Source organism: Emys orbicularis, chromosome 1 (assembly GCF_028017835.1).
Source record: "Emys orbicularis isolate rEmyOrb1 chromosome 1, rEmyOrb1.hap1, whole genome shotgun sequence".
Taxonomy (NCBI): domain Eukaryota; kingdom Metazoa; phylum Chordata; order Testudines; family Emydidae; genus Emys; species Emys orbicularis.
Window position 1 is genome coordinate 362,362,275 of NC_088683.1, and position 20,900 is coordinate 362,383,174.

The 20,900-nt window shown below is 51.2% G+C and overlaps 1 protein-coding gene across 1 annotated transcript in view; it reads right to left on the reverse strand.

The window, feature by feature from the left end:
• ARAP1 (ArfGAP with RhoGAP domain, ankyrin repeat and PH domain 1) overlaps positions 1 to 20,900 on the reverse strand; it is a 232,725-nt gene that overhangs the window by 76,856 nt on the left and 134,969 nt on the right. Inside the window, exons 4-6 of the mRNA XM_065423386.1 lie at positions 12,600 to 12,748; positions 6,972 to 7,042; positions 4,804 to 4,907 (exon numbers count right to left, since the gene is read on the reverse strand). Of these exons, the coding sequence (XP_065279458.1) occupies positions 4,804 to 4,907; positions 6,972 to 7,042; positions 12,600 to 12,748 (324 nt within the window). The remainder of the gene's footprint in view (positions 1 to 4,803; positions 4,908 to 6,971; positions 7,043 to 12,599; positions 12,749 to 20,900) is intronic.

Genomic DNA, 20,900 nt, shown 5'->3' on the forward strand with positions numbered 1-20,900 from the left:
TTGCAACAAGCGCATTGTGAAGGACGTGTGGGGGGGGACATTAAAGACAATCACAGCTTCACATACACTGAGCTGTGAAGGCCACGGTTTCCCCTTCATAAGTTCTGTTCTCTTGTTTTATTAAGTTTTATTAAGTTTTTAATGTATTTGTTTTAAAATTGCACTTTTTTGGGCACTGATTTTGTTACAGAATAAAATTCTATTATTTGGAACATAATTCATCTTTACTAGTCCGCTGCTGAGTGCTCCGCAGTTCTGAAAGCAACCAGTTACCTGTTACTGCACAGTATGACACAACTCACAGGATCATTCACAAACAAAATTAACAGGTGCACTGCCAATGTTATATTCCTACATATACAGCAATCACTGTACGATTCCTACCAGGCCACAAAAAGGGCAGGGCCAGGCAGAACACACTACTACAACACACACTGCTCTGGCTCACTGTTAAAGGGGTCTTTCAAAGCCTCCCTGAGCCATATAGCTGGGCATTGAGCTCTTCTAATAGCCCTTGTATCTAACTCTTCAAAGTCAACAGACAGCTGCTCCACCTCTGCCCTCTACCCTGATGGAAACTTTTCCCGCTTTGCTTCACAGATATTATGCAGGACACAGCAGGCAGCTAGAACCATTGGGATCTTTTTCTCGCTGAGGTCCAATCTTGTGATTAAACAATGCCAGCGACCCTTCAAACCACCAAAAGCACATTCGACTGTCATTCTGCACCTGTTGAGCCGGTAGCTGAATCATTCCTTGGTGCTGTCAAGGTACAGCTTCATGAGCCAAAAGAGGAAAGGGTAGGCTGGGTCCCCCAGGATCACCATTGACTTTTCAACATTCCCAGTGGTAATCCACCGGATGGGACAGAAAGCCCCTGCTTGTAGCTTTCTGAACAGGCCTGTGTTCTTCAAAATGCGAGCGTCATACACCTTCCCTGGTCGTCCAACACGGACATCCCTGGTGATCTACCAGCGCTTGCATAATCACGGAAAAGTAGCCCTCTTTGTTCATCTACTCAGTGGCCAGGTGGTCGGGTCCCATAATAGGCATATGCGTGCCCTCTATCGCTCCACCACAGTTCGGGATCCTTAGGTGCAAGGCCATCCACTATGTCCTGCACATTGTCCAGAGTCAAGAGTCCTGCGTGGCAGGAGGCATATAATGGCACTGCACACTTGCCTGACAACGGTCCCTACGGTAGGTTTCCCAACTCCAAATTGATTCCTGACTGACCAGTAGCAATCTGGTATTGCAAGTTCCCACAGTGCAATCACCACTCGCTTCTCCGCTGTCAATGCAGCTCTTATTTTGGTGCCCCTGTGCTGGCGGGCTGGGGCGAGTTTGGCACAGAGATCCAGGAATGTAGCTTTGCGCATCTGAAAGTTCAGCAGTCACTGCTTGTCATCCCAAACCTGCATTACAATGAGATCCCACCAGTCAGGGCCTGTTTCCCAGACCCAGAAGCAGCACTCCACCACCTGCAGCTGCTCCAGGAATGCCCCCAACAACCTTGAATTGATTCTCGTTATGTGCCACAGCCGTCTGCCGTCCAAGAAATCGTCATGTTCCCCACTCGTTTGGTGGTTCTTGCAGCTCTATACACACTCCAGGATCGTGCGCCCTGTGCTTGCAACGCTCATGGCAGTAGTGCAGAGCTGTGCCGGCTCCTTACTTCTGTCAGAAATGGCAGACAGCAAGGATGGCCGTGCGGGTTTGTGGGGTTTTGCAGAAAGGTGCAAAAATTATGGATACAGACAGGGCCGGCTCTAGGTTTTTTGCCGCCCCAAGCAAAAAAAATTCCCCCCCCCCCTTTTTTTTTGGCTTGTACACATGTTTGCATATTGGGGCAATAATCGCAGCATATAATCACACATCAGCATGTTTAGTTGACTCTGTTGCTGCAAATTTCAGAGCAGAAAGTCCAAGGAAAATATTTAGCTCCTCTTTGAGCTGAAATAAAACAGCGCAATTAGTCAAACGGATCTTGGGAGATGCATGCAGGCTGATACGAACATCTAGGTACATCAAAACTGTTAAAACTCAGTGATCTTTCACTTGTTAAAGAACATGTGTCGCTTACTCTGAAGGGGAAAAAAAGGAAAAAGGCTCATAAAAAATTAAATTGCGCCAGGAAAAAAAAATCCAACTCCCCCAAGGAACAGGAAGTGAGATTCTTTATTACTATACGTTGATCTGTCAATGTCACTCATGGAAAGTCTGAGCAATCAAGCTGCAGCAAGCATATGATGGTTACAGAGACCTAACCAATGTTGAAATTAGTCAAGTTGAAAAGTTCAGCAGCGAGTGGCTGCAGGGACGGCTGCCCCACACCTCTTTCTGCTGTCAGCATGGGAGAGGAGGCCAGGCTTGGAAACAAGGCTGAAATTTACCATGTGCCAAGAAGGAGAGTTGAGCAGGGAAAACCCACAGTAACGTTCAACCTTAAACCGCAAAGGAAAAAAAGGAAAAAGGGAGGGGGGAGAAGAGGAAGGCGAAGGGGTGGCTGACTGTGCTGCTGAGCTGGAAGTGTGTGTGTGTGGGGGGGGACATTAGCCAGGTCCAGCCTCTGCTATAGAGCCATGGAGAGCCCAGTCCTATCCTGTGTCCTTTATCCAAGTGATGGGAATATCAGTGAGGCAAAGACCTGTCCTAAAAGGCTCTGAGGAGAAGCAGGGCAGCAGCTAGGGCCACTGGGGAAAGCTCTGAGGGAAGCAGAGAGAAGCAAGGGCAGCCAGCAGCAGCCCGGCTCCATGGAAGGGAGCGCATCAGCTGTGGAAGAGGAGAGAGGGGGTGAGGAAAGCGCCGCGCTCCCTTTGCAAGCTCCCTGCGGTTTCAGCTCCTCCTTGTGCTTCAGTTTGCCCGGGGCGGGGGCCCGGAGCAGCCTCCTCCTGCAGCCGAGTGGTGAAGAGCCAGTGGGAGATTAACAAGGCACGTCCGAGTCCGAGGCAGGAGGAGGCGACATCGCCTGGCCGCCGCCTGGCACTTACTGTCCCCAGGCTGGAGCGCAGCCCTGGAGCCCACAGCAGCTGGTCTTGGAGGAGCCGGACCAGGTAATTGAATTGTCCGGCTGGCGGATCCGAGCCCACAGGTCGGTGCTGGTGGCCAAGAGCGACTATTTCCCGCGTGCTCGTCCCCGGACATCCTGCGGGTGAAGGGGGTGAGCCTCGGGGTGCTGCGCCTGCTCATCGACATGGGTGACATCCGCCACGACAACCTGGCCGAGGTGGCGAGCGGCGCCCGCGTGCTGCAGATGCCCTGCGCTGCGCGGCTGAGGCCATGCGGGCCCGGCTGCGCCTCCACAACTGCTACCAGCTGCTGTGCTGCCCCTGGGAATGTGCCGCCCCAAGCAGGTGCTTGTTTTGCTGGTGCCTAGAGCCGGTCCTGGATACAGATACCATTATGGGTTGGAGACAGTTGCAAACTGGGAAGTTGACCCCATGCTCCCAGTCACCGCTGTGCGACTCATTTCAGTCCCATCAGGCATTGCCAAAACTTCCCAAAAGACAGAGCGCTGGATGGTGGCAAGTTGCACGGTGGGATACAAGCACTCAGAGCAAGCACATACTCCAGCGAAACAAGGAGCCAAGTAGGCACACTCACAAACAATGTACTGACTGCAGTGGCTGTCTGCTGACGGAACTGGAGTCAACGTACGTTTGTAGTGTAGATGTGGCCTCAGGAAAGTTCATTCAAATTAACTAAAGGTGTGAATTTAAAGCAGATTGGTTAAACAGCATTAAATCCTTGTGCGGGTGCTCTGACTCTGAATTAAAGTGACTTTAATTCGGTTTAGCTGAATTCACTTCCAAAGTGAATTAAATGGAACCAAATTAAAGAGAACAGGAGAGCTAACAAGTTCGGTAGCAAGGACAAGCAAGCTGTTTTGGTCTCTCTTGGCTGGTCTCAGTACTAGAAGAGACACCTCTAGAAAAGATCCGCGCTGCAACAGGCTTCCCCCTCCCGCTCCTTCTGGCTCCCGTCTGCTCCCAGGGCTCCTACACTCGATCTCCTCCCACCATCACCGGAGGCTTGCATACCCTCCCCTTCTCCTGCAGTGCCCAGCACCCCCACAGACCGAGCCCAATCCTCGCCCCCACCTCTCTGCTGCAGGCCACATACAACAGAGACTCCACAAGGAGGCAGCCCGGCCATCCAGGCCTCTCCAGTTTGCTAGTCCTCCCGGGCCAGGCCTGGGAAGGGAGGCAGGGCAAGAGAACAGCACACAGCAGGCAGCACTTAGCTGTTTGCAGGTTTCAGGGAGCAGGGAGGCTCCCTTCAAACACCGGCCAGGGCTTCTGCTGCCCCTCTGGTCAGGTCTGCTGAATGGGCGGCCAGCAGCCTGAGCCTGCCTGGGAGGGAGGGATGTGTGGAGAGGGGAGGGTGACTGGCTCTGAGCTGCTCAGGGTTAGGGGAGTCTGCAGAGGCCTGCACAGCGGCGGACGCCGTGGCGATCCCTGTGCTAGGACAGGCCGAAGCCAGGCCGGGTCCTTTGGGTAAAATCAAATGCAAAGGGCCAGATCCTGCTCTCAGCGATGCCAGGGTAAATCCAGAGTCGCGCCACTCCCTTCAGAGGGGTGGCTCCGGACTTAGAGCGGCGTCTGGCCCAAAGTAATGCGTATAACAAGCTCGCGTGAGAAACGAGGTGCTTTTAAGTAGCCAAGGATCTGCCGGCCCAGGCTAGATCTCCAAGGGCCTGCATGTGTAATGCTCGGCACTGCCTCCCTTCCGAGGCTGCTGTCAGCCGCCTGACCGGTCCACATGCACACGCGGGGGAGTAGGAGCAGGAGGAGGGGTCCCTACTTGGCAGCGGGCTGGTCGTAATAGTCTTCAATGAGCTCGTCCTCGCTGAACAGGCTGTTGACTCGCTCCGAGCGCAGCCGCCCCCTCATGGTCTCGGCATCGTCCTGCAGAGACAGACACAGGGAGGGTGAGGTGGAGCAGAGACAGAGACAGGGAGGGTGACGTGGAGCAGCCCTTCCTGTTTCTAGTTCCCTGCTGTCAGCGGGGCTGGCCGGGATGAAGCAGTCCCGCACCCCTGCGTGCTCCGCCCACGTTGCAGCTCATGCAGACAGACCTGCGCTTGCATGAGCACCTCGCTAACTCGGGTCCCAACTGCAGCGACGCCGCTGCAGCACCGACCCGCCGCCTGCGTCATTACCCTGGGTTCCTCCAAGCGGGCATGTGCGCCCACACCGAAGCCTGCGTTGCCGCGGCGTCACTGCCATTGCTACGTGAGCTGGCTAGAGTAACGCGAGCTCAGGTACATCTACACGCGCTGCGCTCACGCCCCGCAACGGCAGTGTAGACACACCACGTATCAGAGCAGAGCAGTAAAGAGAAACTGGGAAACGCCAGAGGTCCAGCTGATGGATGAGGCTGAGTCCTCTGGGGGACTACCCAGCTCAAAGGGGGAGGGACAGGGAGGAGACAGGGCCATTGTGAGCACAAACCCCACCCCACCCCGGCACATTTGCACGGACATGCCCCTCCCAGCCAGCTCCTCAGACACACAACGTGGGGAACGTCCTCAGCGCGGCCAGGATCCACGCAGAGGGAGAGACAGTGCACGCCAGGGGTTCACACGTCGCCTCTGGGAGTGACTCAGATTTACTTCCTTCATTGGTGTGAATTTGGGGCTAAGAAAAAGCCAGGCCTGGTAGAGGCAGAGGATGTACAAGCTTCTCCCACCCAGCTCTGCGGATGCCCCTCACTCCTGACCTGCAGCCCCTCTGCTATGCCAGTCCTGGGTCCCCATCCAGTTTTGCCAATACTCACCAATCCCAACTTGCAGCGCCCCCTGCTATTCCGGCCCTGGACCTCTCTCGGACAGAGAAGGCCAGTCGTGCTAGACTGTGATTACAGGCGGTGATGGGTCTAGCTGGAGACCAAACTCACAGCACATGATTCCTGAACCCAAGCCCCTAGAGAGGAAAGGCCAGTGCCTGTAACTGATGGCCCCACTCCAACGTCCTAGCTCTTCTGCCCGCCCCACGCCTCTCCCCAGCCTCAGAAGAGCATGCACCGCCCTCACAGTACAGGGAAGTGCAACCGGAGGTAGGGATTGGCTGTGGGCACTTCATTAATAGAAGTCAAAATTGCTGTGTTGGGCTTTGGTGAAAAGTTCTGCATTTCCTCTCTGGCAGAGACACAGACACAGACACACATGCACACAAGCAGCCCAGCTCAGCACAAATGCCCACACCCCACCACCACAAACTGATGATCACTACACCAGAGGCAGCTCACACTGAATCAAGGGTGCATTTATTCAGGAACCTAGGCACAGATCCTCAGAGGTTTTTAGGCTCCTCTCACTGTCACCGGCTCTGGGAGCCTGGCACCCCTCAGCACTGCCTCTGATTTGCAACTCGAGAGCCCCTGGGGCTGGCATTAGAACAGACAGAATTGAAATGTGTCTCTATGAATCAGCTGTGGCCAGTCAAAGGTAGAACTGGGCCTCATGGTCTATAGAGTCGCCCCGGAAAGCAGCATTTCTGCTCTCATGTCCCAACAGCAACCCAAGCCTCTTCAAGTCCTAACTCACCCAGTCAGTGGCAGGAGTGTTAGACAGGTATTATCCCCTGTACCACAGAAAAATTGGGTAACAATGTTCTGCCTCCCTCAAATCCCCCTACAGTTTCAATTAGATGCAGCGTTCTTCTTCACTTCCTGCCCTAAAGCATTGTGCAGTGTTGCTGTGTGCTGTTAACAACTGCTGCGTTCCACGCCAGACTTGGTTGCATTTCAGCAGTGAGCGTCCGAGCCCTGGACACTCTCTAGTCCTTTGGAATGAATGCCATGGTATGAAGTTAATGGGATCATCTGATTTTTCCACCCCACCCCTCCTTTCCAAACAACATTGGGGCTATTTTCTCTCTTCTTGTCTTTTAAAATGGAAGACAGGACAGACAGACCGACCCGCTGAGAGAGCCAAAAAGCCCGGACACTGCGCTGTATTATGAGCCAACCTTGTCACTCATTTCTCCTGCGGTAGCTGCCAATTCCTCCTCCCACGGGGGTTCTTCATAGTCAGAGTCGTCTGTGAAGAGACACAAAGGGAGGCTGAGAAACATTGTTCATTCTAGAGGGGGTTCAGGGAGCATGCACCCCGAGATTGCTGTGCTCCTGTCAACCACTTTCTTGTGCTCGCTCCTGCACCCAGCCAGGCAGCAACACAGCTCTCACAGCAAGAGGCAACATTGTCCGGGGGGAGGGCACCGGGGTGGGATTCAGGTGGTTTGGGCTCTGCTAGAGACCCCTTGGGTGACCCTGCCCATGGCACTTCTCCTCTCTGTGCCTCAATTTCCCCATCTGTAAAATGAGGCTAATTTTGTCAAGCACGCCGAGACCCTTTCATGAACGACACTAGGGCTGGGAAAAGGCTTTCTGTGAACGGCTTCTGGAGGTCACACTCTGCAACAGCTGTCATGCAGCACTCTCTGCTCTTTGCTGTCTGGCAGTGCCTCGCTTGTTTCCCCTCTGATTCCCACAGCATCCAGGGGCTTTACACATCCCAAGGTCACAGAAGTGTCGGGCTGGAGGGACCTTTGAGAGGTTATCATTTCCAGCCCCCTGCGCTGAGGCAGGGCCAAGCAAACCTAGACCAGCCCTGACAGAGGTTTCTCCAGCCTGGTCTTAAAACCTCCAGTGAGCGGATTCTACAACCTCCTTTGGAAGCCTGTTCCAGAACTTAACTATCCTGTGAGTTAGAAAGTTTTTCCTAATATCTGACTTAAATCTCCCTTGCTGCAAATTAAGCCCATTGCTTCTTGTCCTACCTTCAGTGGACATGGAGAACAATTGATCCCCGTCTCTTTAGAACAGCCCTTAACAGATTTGAAGACTGTTCTCAGGTCCCCCTCAGTTTTCTTTTCTCAAAACTAAACTTGCCCAGTATTTTTAACCTTTCCTCAGCTCAGGTTTTCTAAACCTTTGATCATTTTTGTTGCTCTCCTCTGCACTCTCTCCAGTTTGTCCTCATCCTCCCTAGAGTGTGGCACCCAGAACTGGACACAGTTTTCCAGCTGGGGCCTCACCAGTGCCGAGTAGATTGACCTCCTGTGTCTTACGTCCGACACTCCCGTCAATACATCATTTGAATCCCTCTCCTAAGAGCCTGAACCTGAAATCGGTGGGCATTTTGTCTGAGGACTGCAGGATTGAAGCCTAAATTAGACATAGCACAGCGAAGGAATGACAGACAGCCGTCAGGGAGGCAAGGTTATGGAAGGACGAGACCATGAGAAAGGGTAGTGGTACATCCTGTTGGTTCCTTTTTTTTGTTTTTCTCCAGAGGAGTTTGTGTTTCTGGAGTGATTTTGAAAGGAGTTGTTTCTTTGCTAATATGCTGAGCTAGTGTTTGATGGAGCATTGAAGACAGGGCTGGCGCTGCAGGGAGAAATCGCAAGTGGCTGTAGCTCCTGAGTGCCAGCACGAATCGTCCAATGCAATGAATCAAAGGCTCCATTCAGAAACAGGAGGGAGGTAAGAGCCAGGGGAGAAAAACAAAATGGGCCATTTATTTAACCTTTATAAAGAACAAGAGCTATAGGAACCAGGGTGCTAACTGCCAGCATTAAACACTGCTATGTGGTCATCCGGATTCTAGAGGCAGGAGTGGCTGCTTTCTGGCAAAGCTAACTACATATGAGGTTATTACAGTATCAAATCTGTCCCTCGGTAAAACAGCCAGGCCTTGTGTCTCCCAGTACCCCAGCCTCTGAAGGAGGAGAATTTCTCCGGGGACCTTGGGATACTCGAGGCTGGGAGATAGCCCCCTGATTTATTTCTTTTTGGAACACCCAAAGCAGGAAGCACTATTTAGACTCGAGCATTCGAACAAATGAGCTGTAAAAACAAGGCCCTGAGCACCTGCAGTCTGAAAGAGCTTGGGGCCGTCTTCGCACGAGCAGGGGCGCACGTGCCAAATGCCACAGCATGCAGTGGCTCCAGCCTCCCGTGCGGTTTCATAGGAGGAACCCCCCTTAATTACCCCTCCTCAGGTGGGGCATGGCCGCTGGCACAGGCTAGTCACCCAGGCACAATCCTGCCCGGGGCCCTAGGTACATATTCACGTGGCTATCCTACGCTGCTACCCACGCAGCTATTGCAGAGTGGCTGATGCTTCCCCCCCCAGAGGTGGCTGCATGTCAGTGCTTGGTGAGCGATCCCAGTACAGGCAGACTAGAAAGCACTCCGGGGTGACAAGTGATATGGAAATGGAATGTCTCCGTGACTTTATTCGCGCACAGAGAAACAGCTGCCTCTTCGCCTGGGGCAGGAGTTTGTTGGGACACCGGGTTTCAGGAGAGAACTACGACCAGTTTCCTCCATCGTTGTTCCTTCGGCGATGCAGAAGAGGCACCAGTACCCAGTTACAGCGGGTGCCATATTTCCTCTGCAGCATGCAGCATTCTGAGCCATGGCTTCCAGGACTGCTAACCTCAGGCCAGGCTGTAGGGAGACCCTGTGCAGCCACACGGGGCAGCATCGCCTCCGTCTGTCAGTCTGGGAGCCAGAGGGAGCCATAAGACCTGGGTGTGTCCAGCAGCCTCAATAAAGAAACCCCTTTCTAGGCCCCACAGCTGAGCCCTGTCTCCTCTCGAGTGCCAGAGGGTTTCCAAAGCAGTAACGACTAAACTGCCTCCGGATTACCCGTAAGGCTACAGAGCTGGTGCGAGGCAGGCCTGTGAGTTTAATGATACTATAGAATTTAAAAAGCAACAGAGGGTCCTGTGGCACCTTTAAGACTAACAGACGTATTGGGAGCATAAGCGTTCGTGGGTAAGAACCTCACTTCTTCAGATGCAAGAAGTGAGGTTCTTACCCACGAACGCTTATGCTCCCAATACGTCTGTTAGTCTTAAAGGTGCCACAGGACCCTCTGTTGCTTTTTACAGATTCAGACTAACACGGCTACCCCTCTGATACAGAATTTAACTAATTCGCAGGGAGTTTAACTAATTAGGCCTCATTCGGCTTAATGAACTAAGGGCTGATGTGGCCCTAGAGAGGAAGGGAAGTATTACAACCCCTGTTTTACGTAGGAGAAAATGGAGGCCCAGAGAAGTTGAGAGGGTTGCCCAAGGCCACATAGTGAGTCAGTAGCACAGCAGGGAATAGAAACCAGGAGTCCTGAGTTCTAGTCCGGTGCTCTAGACATGAGCAGTATTTCTTCCCCTTTACTTTGAGATTTAACCCCTTTGCTGCTGGTTCTCACTCCAGCTTTCCCTCTGCTCAGGCTACCTGTGGGCCTAACCCCTGGTCTATAGGGCAGCCCTGTATGGCAGGTATGCAAGGCAGCAGCAAAGCTGTCAATGCCTCTTGCTGATTGGTCCCCAGGCTTGTCTATCTCATCCAGCTTTGCTCAGTGGCTGCGGATGAAAATTGCTCCGCAATCCTAGTCTAAAGTAGCTGTGCCGCTCCGCCGGGGTACCCAGGGATTTGAGGCACCTCACCACCACTTGCCCGTAGTGCGAAGGCACCTCGTCTGTGCCTGCTATGAATCAGCTCCCTGAAACCACCAGCCTCTGGCAGCACAAGCCCTGCCTGCCAGGCCCCCGCAGGCCTCGCCCTCTCTGAACCGGGCAACGAATGGCACACGCCAACGCCCGCGGCCTCGGAGCGTTCCCTGCAGTGCCCAGCCCCTTCTCACTGGACACTCACAGAACTGCCAGGCCGGCTGTTCCCAAAGGAACAGGACATGCCAGCTAGTCAGATTCAACCCGGGACCAGCTCTTTGCTCCACACCACAGCCCTGAGCTAGATGCAGAGTGAAAACAAGAATACATTTATTCAGAGATTCAAGGGATTGTGAGTAAGGACAGTGGAAACAAATTGTTTCATCTCAAACAAAATCATGACACGTTTTCTAGAAACTAATCTTAACTAACAGGTTACCCTCCTGTCTAAAGAAGCGTCTCTCAACCACAGTTTTCTCCAGCATTTTCAGTCAAGTTTGGCTGAGACTTCCTCTTTCATAAAGCCAACTCGCTGGCTGTTTACTTCCTAGGTGAAGGATGACAAGGTGTCTTCTTTGTCCCCCAAATATACTGGAGCAAACATCTGATGTGCACTTTAAGATAGGATCCACCCCCACACCCCCATCCCTGTTTACTTTTTCCTATTACTTGTCTCTCTCTGAAGTTTTTACAATCCTTCACTAGCATTTGGTTCAGACAGGCAGCAGCAGACCCATTGTGAATGACACAATACTGAATTTGCACATAAACAACTGGATAGATAAACATTTCTTCCCTGACAGAAAACCTGCTTTTCACCTTTGCAGGTGACCCGTCCCCAGGCACAGACCTTAGGAACACAATTTTCAGTATAGATACCTAACTCTTTGCATAACATCCTTACTGGCATTTCTCCGTGACACTGATGACCAGGGTGACCCCAGCTTTTATCTGAGATGTCATGACATTCTTTGTGGACCTAGAACAGGGGTCGGCAACCTTTCAGAAGTGACAAGGAGTCCTGTGGCACCTTATAAGCTAACAGAAGTATTGAAGCATAAGCTTTCATGGGTAAATACCCACTTCGTCAGACGCATGGGTATTCACCCACGAAAGCTTATGCTCCAATACGTCTGTTAGTCTATAAGGTGCCACAGGACTCCTTGTCGCTTTTTACAGATCCAGACTAACACGGCTACCCCTCTGATACTTGACTTTCAGAAGCAGTGTGCCGAGTCTTCATTTAATCACTCTAATTTAAGATTTCGCGTGCCAGTAATACATTTGAACGTTTTTAGAAGGTCTCTTTCTATAAGTCTATAATATATAACTAAACTATTGTTGTACGTAAAGTAAATAAGGTTTTTAAAATGTTTAAGAAGCTTCATTTAAAATTAAATTAAAATGCAGAGGCCCCTGGACCGGTGGCCAGGACCCGGGCAGTGTGAGTGCCACTGAAAATCAGCTTGCGTGCCGCCTTCGGCACGTGTGCCATAGGTTGCCTACACCTGAACTAGAACATACAGGCCAGACCCAGAAGATTCCTGTAACTCTCAGCAGCCCCTCTGCGCCCCTCCAACAGTCGGCACTAACTGGTTCTTGGGTCACAGAAGCCCCTGAAGGAAGCTGTGAGGAGCAATGCTTAAGGCTCAGACAGACAACAAAGTTGAATCCAATTGCTGGATGCTCTGGAATAATTTAGCAGATGATACTCAATAAAAATGACTCCCTTTCCTCTCATCTGCTCTCCTGACGACACGTTGTTTTGCTGGCCCTCTTTGAAGCCTATCCCCTGGGATAAAATCCTCCGCGTGATTTTAGGCCAACTAAACCCTGGTGCTGCACTGAGAGATGCTGGGAGAGGATCGCCACGTGGCGACTGGACAGGCCTGTTTCAGAACCATCGCTACGTGGTGTAAGAGCCATTGTCGAGTCCCGTGACGTTGTCGGGATTCCTGGCACCCAAAACCTGATCTTGCAACCCGTGAAAATCCCTAGGGTCAACCCAGGCAAAACTGGGATGGTGCTGCAACAAGTGGGATGGACGGACGGAGGGACAGGTTGTTTAGGGAAGCCAAGTTCATTGCACTAATGCAAAGCTCGAGAAGGGGTGGCTTAACCCTGACACACACTCACCGAACTCCGGCAGGAGGAGATCGACTGGTCTGGAAGGCAGTTCCGGGGGGCTCTCTTGTTGTGGTTTCAGAGGGGGAGGGACAGGAGGCAGAGGGGGTGGGACAATAGGCACCGGCTCAGGGGCTTGGCATTCCTCTCTATCAGGAAAGCTGCAAAGAAAAAGAAAGATCCCACGTTAACGCGGACACAAGCCTTCCCCGAATCCCCCTCCTTCCCTTCCCTGCATGGCTGCCTTAAAAATCGAGGGCCAGATCCTGATTTCATTGATGCCAGCGGACACTCGGACTCACTCCACTGAAGTAGAAGGAGCGACACTGGATTTGCACGGGGATCACGGGGATTAGAATCAGGGCCTTTGCGTTGTGCAAGAGCCAAGCGCTCAGGTGGGCTCAGCAGACCATGGAGGCATCACCAGGAGGTCACCACGGGTCACCTCCCGGCACAGACTTCCAATGCACCTCAAGGAAAAAGAATATTTAACAGCCAAATTGTAGACAGCTGGGATTGTCTCTGTCCCCACCGCTAACCACCATCAAAAACCACCCCCACCGATGACGGACAACCACCAAGAGCCCTTCAAATACCACATTCAGCACAAAGCCCTCCGACAGCATGAACGCTACAGTGTGGGTAAGGCGCTGCCCAGAACCAGGTGCCACCGCCATCCGCACTTCCCGTTCACCTGACCTGCTGTCCTACCGCAGAAATGGAGGGACTTCGAGAGGTCTTCAAGTCTCTCTCCCAGCGCTGAGGCAGGGCCAAGCAAACCTAGACCAGCCCTGACGGGTTTGTCCAGCCTGGTCTTAAAAACCTCCAGTGACGGGGATTCCACAACCTCCCTTGGAAGCCCGTTCCAGAGCTTAACTAGCCTGTGAGTTAGAAAGATTTCCCTGATTTCTGACCTAAATCTCCCTTGCTGCAGATTAAGCCCATTACTTCTTGTCCTACCTTCAGTGGACACAGAGAACAATGGATCACTGTCCTCTTTAGAACAGCCCATAACAGATCTGAAGACTGTTCTCAGGTCCCCACTCAGTCTTCTTTTCTCAAGGCTAAACATGCCCAGATTTTTAACCTTTCTTCCTAGATCAGGTTCTCTAAACCTTTGTCCATTTTTGTTGCTCTCCTCTGGGCTCTCTCCAATTTGTCCACGTCTTTCCAGGGCCAAGTACAGCAGGACAATTACCTTCCGTGTCTTACGTACAATAAACCTGTTAATTCACCCCAGAATGATTTTAGCCCTTTTTGTAACTGCATCACATTATCGACTCACATTCAATTTCTGATTCATGATAGCCCCCGGATCCTTTTCAGCAGGCCTACCTCCTACCCAGTTATGCCCCAGTTTGAAATTATGCGTTTGATTTTTCCTTCCTAGGTGAGGTACTTTGCATGTGTCTTTATTGAATTTCATCTTTTTGATTTCAGACCAATTCTCTAATGTTCAAGGTCATTTTGAATTCTAACCCTGTCCTCTCAAGTGCTGGCAACCTCTCCCAGCTTGGTATCATATGCAAATTTTACAAGCTTCCTCTCCACTCCATTACCATGTCATTAATGAACATATTGAATTGCACTGGACCCAGGACAGACCTCTGTGTGACCTCCCCCACCCGCAGATACACCCTCGCAAATCATTGATAACTACTCTGTGAATATGGTCTTTCATCCAGGTCTGCACTCACCTTTTAGTAATTTAACCTAGACCGTATTTCTCTAGTTTGCCCATGAGAATGTCATGTGGGACTATGTCAAAGGCCTTGCTAAAATCCAGATATATCACGTCTACTGCCCCACCCTCATCCACTAGGCCGGTCACCCTGTCATGAGAGGTCCTGTAGCCGCTTCCTACCTTAGCTCTCATATTCAGTCTCATGTGCAATCCTGAAATGTTCCAGGGCTCTTCCTGGAGCAAAGCATGTCGTTCAGTACTGACACAAACCCCACCCTGCACCGCCCACTCCCCATCTGAGCTGGGTACGCACCGCGCGAAAATATACACAACTATTGTGTCAACAAGCACCCGAGACCCCTCTGCTCACCACCAATGGTGGAGCTGCTGGAGGAGACCACAGAAGAGACCACTTCTCTCTCTCTCTCTCTCTCTCTCTCTCTCTCTCACACACACACACACACACACAAATCGAGATTTTGAAAAATTGTGCTGTGAATCAAGACAGAAAGCCAAAATTCCCAAATTTTTTGCAAAATGAAATTCTGGGGGGGAAAAAATTGGTTTGGGGTCAATTGAAATGTTTTGCTATGATAAATTCTCAATGTTATGTTTCAGTTTTGACCCTTTTTTTTACTTCTTTTTCTATCAAATAAAGTACATTTCAAAACAGTCATTTTGTTTGTTAACAAAAAATCAAAAGTTTTCATTCCAAAAAAGTGGAAACTTTTATTTCCAATTGTTTTTGGAACAAAATTTGGTATGATTTCACCCCCCATTTGGTTTTGACTAAACGGCATTTCCCAACAGAAAACTGTTTTGATGACAATTTTCCCACCAGTTCTAAGGGAGACAGAGCCCCTTGTCCTAACAGCGTTTACACCAAGAGCAATTAGACAGAAAATGGTTACCGGTGAGACAGCAAACAGTGGAAAGCTAGACCCCAGCGCAGTGATTTGGGCAAGCTGATGGGTATTTTGGACAAGCTGCCATAGCCAGGTTCACAGGGAATCCCTACCTGCCTCTCAGTTACCTGGCTTGGTGAGCAAACTAACCCTGGTGTGGTATTGCCCCCCTGGCAGGACAGATGTGCCACTGCTTCATCATTATGTCGGAGGAAGGACACCACGGGTTGCAAAAGTAAATGCTGGGTCCAGACAGTAACTTCATAAAATGGCATCCCAAATACGCAACCTCCTCTTCCTGCCTTCCATTTAACAGGAGCATTTAACAGGTAGGTTTAGCAGATAAAATAAAAAAAGAACAAGTTAAAAATCACTTAGAAAAGTTAGATGCCTGCAAGTCACCAGGGCCTGATGAAATGCATCCTAGAATACTCAAGGAGCTAATAGAGGAGGTATCTGAGCCTCTAGCTATTATCTTTGGAAAATCATAGGAGACGGGAGAGATTCCAGAAGACTGGAAAAGGGCAAATATAGTGCCCATCTATAAAAAGGGAAATAAAAACAACCCAGGAAACTACAGACCAGTTAGTTTAACTTCTGTGCCAGGGAAGATAATGGAGCAAGTAATTAAGGAAATCATCTGCAAACACTTGGAAGGTGGTAAGGTGATAGGGAACAGCCAGCATGGATTTGTAAAGAACAAATCATGTCAAACCAATCTGATAGCTTTCTTTGATAGGATAACGAGTCTTGTGGATAAGGGAGAAGCTGTGGATGTGGTATACCTAGACTTTAGTAAGGCATTTGATACGGTCTCGCATGATATTCTTATCGATAAACTAGGCAAATACAATTTAGATGGGGCTACTATAAGGTGGGTGCATAACTGGCTGGATAACCGTACTCAGAGAGCTGTTATTAATGGTTCCCAATCCTGCTGGAAAGGCATAACGAGTGGGGTTCCGCAGGGGTCTGTTTTGGGACCGGCTCTGTTCAATATCTTCATTAACGACTTAGATATTGGCATAGAAAGTACGCTTATTAAGTTTGCGGATGATACCAAACTGGGAGGGATTGCAACTGCTTTGGAGGACAGGGTCATAATTCAAAATGATCTGGACAAATTGGAGAAATGGTCTGAGTTAAACAGGGTGAAGTTTAACAAAGACAAATGCAAAGTGCTCCACTTAGGAAGAAAAAATCAGTTTCACACATACAGAATGGGAAGAGACTGTCTAGGAAGGAGTACGGCAGAAAGGGATCTAGGGGTTATAGTGGACCACAAGCTAAATATGAGTCAACAGTGTGATGCTGTTGCAAAAAAAGCAAACATGATTCTGGGATGTATTAACAGGTGTGTTGTGAGCAAGACACGAGAAGTCATTCTTCCGCTCTATTCTGCTCTGGTTAGGCCTCAGCTGGAGTATTGTGTCCAGTTTTGGGCACCGCATTTCAAGAAAGATGTGGAGAAATTGGAAAGGGTCCAGAGAAGAGCAGCAAGAATGATTAAAGGTCTTGAGAACATGACCTATGAAGGAAGACTGAAAGAATTGGGTTTGTTTAGTTTGGAGAAGAGAAGACTGAGAGGGGACATGATAGGAGTTTTCAGGTATCTAAAAGGGTGTCATAAGGAGGAGGGAGAAAACTTGTTCACCTTAGCCTCTAAGGATAGAACAAGAAGCAATGGGCTTAAACTGCAGCAAGGGAGGTCTAGGTTGGACATTAGGAAAAAGTTCCTAACTGTCAGGGTGGTTAAACACTGGAATAAATTGCCTAGGGAGGTTGTGGAATCTCCATCTCTGGAGATACTTAAGAGTAGGTTAGATAAATGTCTATCAGGGATGGTCTAGACAGTATTTGGTCCTGCCATGCGGGCAGGGGACTGGACTCGATGACCTCTCGAGGTCCCTTCCAGTCCTAGAATCTATGAATCTATGGCCTTCCACGAGGCTACAGTTCAGGGGTCAGGAATCTCTTCCTGATTCTGTGGGACTTCGGGCAAGCCACGAATGTGAGCATTTTCATCCTCAGGTGCCTAGTGACAGATATCCAAATCCATAGATTGGTCCCTACATCAGTGGCTGTATTTTCCGAAGTGCTCGGCTCCAACAACTCCCCGCTGGAATCAGCAGGAACGGCAGGCACCAGCACCTCTGAGAAACAGGCCATTTGTACTTAGGTGCCTACAGATGGATTCAGGGGCCTACTTTTAGGCACCCAACTCAAAAATGTTGGCCTCCTTCTCCCCATGACTCAGCTTCCACATAAGAACATCAGAATGGCCATGCTGGGTCAGACCCATGGTACATCTAGGCCAGTGTCCTGTCTTCTGACAGTGTCCGGTGCCAGATGCTTCAGAGGGAATGAACAGAGCAGGGCAACTTCAAGTGAGCCATCCCCTGTCGTCCAGTCCCAGCTTCTGGAAGTCAGAGGCTTGGGGACACCCAGAGCACAGGGTTTTCATCCCTGACCATCTTAGCTAATAGCCATTGATGGACCTATCCTCCAAGAACGAATCTAGTTCTTTTTTGAACCCAGTTATAGTTTTGGCCTTCACAACATCCCCTGGCAATGAGTTCCACAGGTTGACTGTGCGTTGTGTGAAGAAATACTTCCTTTGGTTTGTTTTAAACCTGCTGCTTGTTCATTTCAACGGGTGACCCCTGGTTCTTGTGTTATGGGAAAAGGTACTTCCTTCTTCACCATCTGCAAAATATGGACAGTGCCATTTCCCCACCCCTTGAGGGGAGAATTAACTGACAAATCTTTGGAGATTCTCAGCTGAAAGCTGCTACATGAGGGCAATGATTTATGATTGGTAGTGAGCAATTTAGGTTCTCTTGGGCTAATGAACAAAAAATATATAGTGGAAAGACAGACCCATCCGCGGCCTGAATTGCAGAGGTACAGAGCAAAGCTGAAGTCATTTGGGATGACAGGTGCTCGGCATCTCCGAAAATCTGGCCGAGTGCCTGCAACAAGCTCCACAGAGACACTCTTTCCCAGCAACTTTCTCTTCGGTTGCATTGAACGCCGAACCTCTTGGGAACTAGAATTCAGCCACAGCTGCCTCCCCGTTACTACTTCTCAGTATTTCCCACCTCCCAAACAAGCACTGCCAGATAGGCAATGCACAGAATGTTTACGTTAAAGATTTTCTAAGGACAGGAAAGAGGGGAAGTTTCCTCGGGCACAAAAATAAGAGAGTTTGATTTTCTTTGTTTTTGTGGAAAGCTTCTCAGTCCGGAGGCGGCTGTGGACTATCTCCCAGGAGAAGCCCTGGTGCCTGTGAACTCCTCCTTTTCCAGATGTCTGGAAAGTGTCTAGCATCCCACAGGGCCTGGCCTAAAGGACAAGCCGATAATGACATGTCACAGGAAGGAGGATGGCTTGGTGGTTAAGGCCCTGGCCTGGGGTTTAGAACATCCAGGTGCAACTCCCAGTACTCATCCAGGTTCCTTGGATGGCCTTGGCCAAGCAACTTAACCTCTGTGGGCTTAGTGCCCCATCAGTCAAGTGGGGCTAATGATGCTTCCTTCTCCCACCTTTTGTCACTCTTGTCTACTTAGACCAGAGGCGGGCAAAATTTTTGGCCTGAGGGCCACATTGGGTTTCCGAAATTGTATGGAGGGCTGGTTAGGGGAGGCTGTGCCTCCCCAAACAGCCAGGCGTAGCCCGGCCCCTGACCCCTATCCTACCCCCCCTGCTTCTTGCCCCCCGATGCCCCCCCCCGGGACTCCTGCCCCATCCAACCCCCACTGTTCCCTGTCCTCTGACGGCCCGCCCCAGGACCCCTGCCCCATCCACCCCCCTCTGCTCCCTGTCCCCTGACTGCCCCCCGCCACCCCATTCAACCCCTCCTCTCATTCCTGACTCCCCCCTCCGGGACCCCTTCTCCCATTCAACCACCCCTTCTCCCTGTTCCCTGACCACCCCTGGACCCTCCGCCCCTGACTGCCCCCTGCTGCCCCATCCAACCCCCCCTCCTTCCTAACCACCACCCCGAACTCCCCTGCCCTCTATCCAACCCCCCCGCTCCCTGCCCCCTTACCGCGCTGCCTGGAGCACCGGTGACTGGCGGTGCTACAGATGCGCCCCCCAGAGCACCAGGACAGGCAGCCCTGCCGCCCGGCTGGAGCCAGCCGCACCACCGCGCAGCACAGAGCACTGGGTCAGGCCCGGCAAGAGCTCGCAGCCCCGCCGCCCAGCGCATTGCGCTGGCGCCGCAGCGAGCTGAAGCTGTGGGGGAGGGGCACAGCGGGGGAGGGGCCGGGGGCTAGCCTCCCTGGCCGGGAGCTATGGGGCTGGGCAGGACGGGCCCACGGGCCATAGTTTGCCCACCTCTGCCGTAAGCTCTTCAGCAGGGCAGGGAGTGTCTCTCAGCATGGGTGTACAGAGCCTAGCAGCACAACGACATCTCTAGGTGCTACTGTCATATAAGTACTAATTACATCCAAAAATCAGGTTGCAAAGCCAAACATTTAGAAGCCATGAAACACCAGCATTAAAGTTGCCCATGCAACCTTATTTCAGCCCCCTTGTGCATTACGATATGGGCTTTATTTACATGCTCCCAACGCTATTTTTTCCACAGGACTGCACCTCCTTCAGCGAAGGAGTAGTTATTCAGCATGTCTTTTTATCCTTCTCATTCAATACGTGGCCCAGGCTTTATTTACCACATGCCATCTAAATCCTGCCTGGCCTACAGAATTATTAATTTCCTGCTGGGTGTTTCGATGGTGCTCTCCCCGTAGTGGTTTGAGTGCTTCACAAACGTTCAGGAATTTTTCTTTGTGCAGGGGATATTCTTATGTCTATTTTATAGATGGGGAGCTGAGGCACAGAGAGATTAAGGCTGCAATTATCAACAGCGACAACTAATTTGAGACACGTAGGCCCTGATTTTTCAGAGTCCTCACCAACCACAATTGGTCCAAGAAAAGATATTTTCTCACACACCTCATCTCTCTTAGCGTTTTTCTGGCACATTCTATGCCCAGAGCTCAGCTCCCGTCGACCTGAGTTGCAGCTGTGAGTGCTCAGTGCTTCTCCAAATCTGTTCCCTGGTGTCTTAGGCTGGGAAGCCAGAAAATGAGGAAGACACAATTAGTGGCCAACTGTGAGCACTGTGGTTTAAGTGATTTACCCAGCATCAAGCAGGAGCTCTGACAGAAGCAGAGAGAGAATCCAGTTCTCCGGGGCAACATTCAATTTCCTTGGCCACAGGTCCACCCTTTCTCTTTCTGCAGCCCCTGCCTCGTTCACTGGACATCTTCAAACTTCTGCACCGAGTGAGGCAGGGATCCTACAGACAGCCTCCTTCACTACACAGCCCTGATTCAGCCCCAGTGCAGACGCATCCCGTGCACTGAATGAGGCTGGGGTCCAGTGTAAAAAATAGGATGTGATTGTGTCATTAACAACTATATCAAAATGAATAAGTCAATGGTCCCCAAACTTTTCGGGGTCGTGTCCCCCCTTACCCAGTCTGTGTGCCCCCAGAGTCGGGGCCAGGAGCAGGGCCACGGCTCCGGGGGAGAGGGGGACGCTGACAGGGGTAAGGGGGCCAAGGCTGTGGCTGCAACTTGGGGTGGCTCTGGGGCCAGGAGCAGGGCCAGGAATGGAGCCGCAGCCAGGGGCTAAGGCCAGGGCCAGGTGCGGAGCCGCTGCAGGGCCACAGTCAGGGGCCAAGGCTGGGAGCTGGGACCTTGGCGGAGGGCG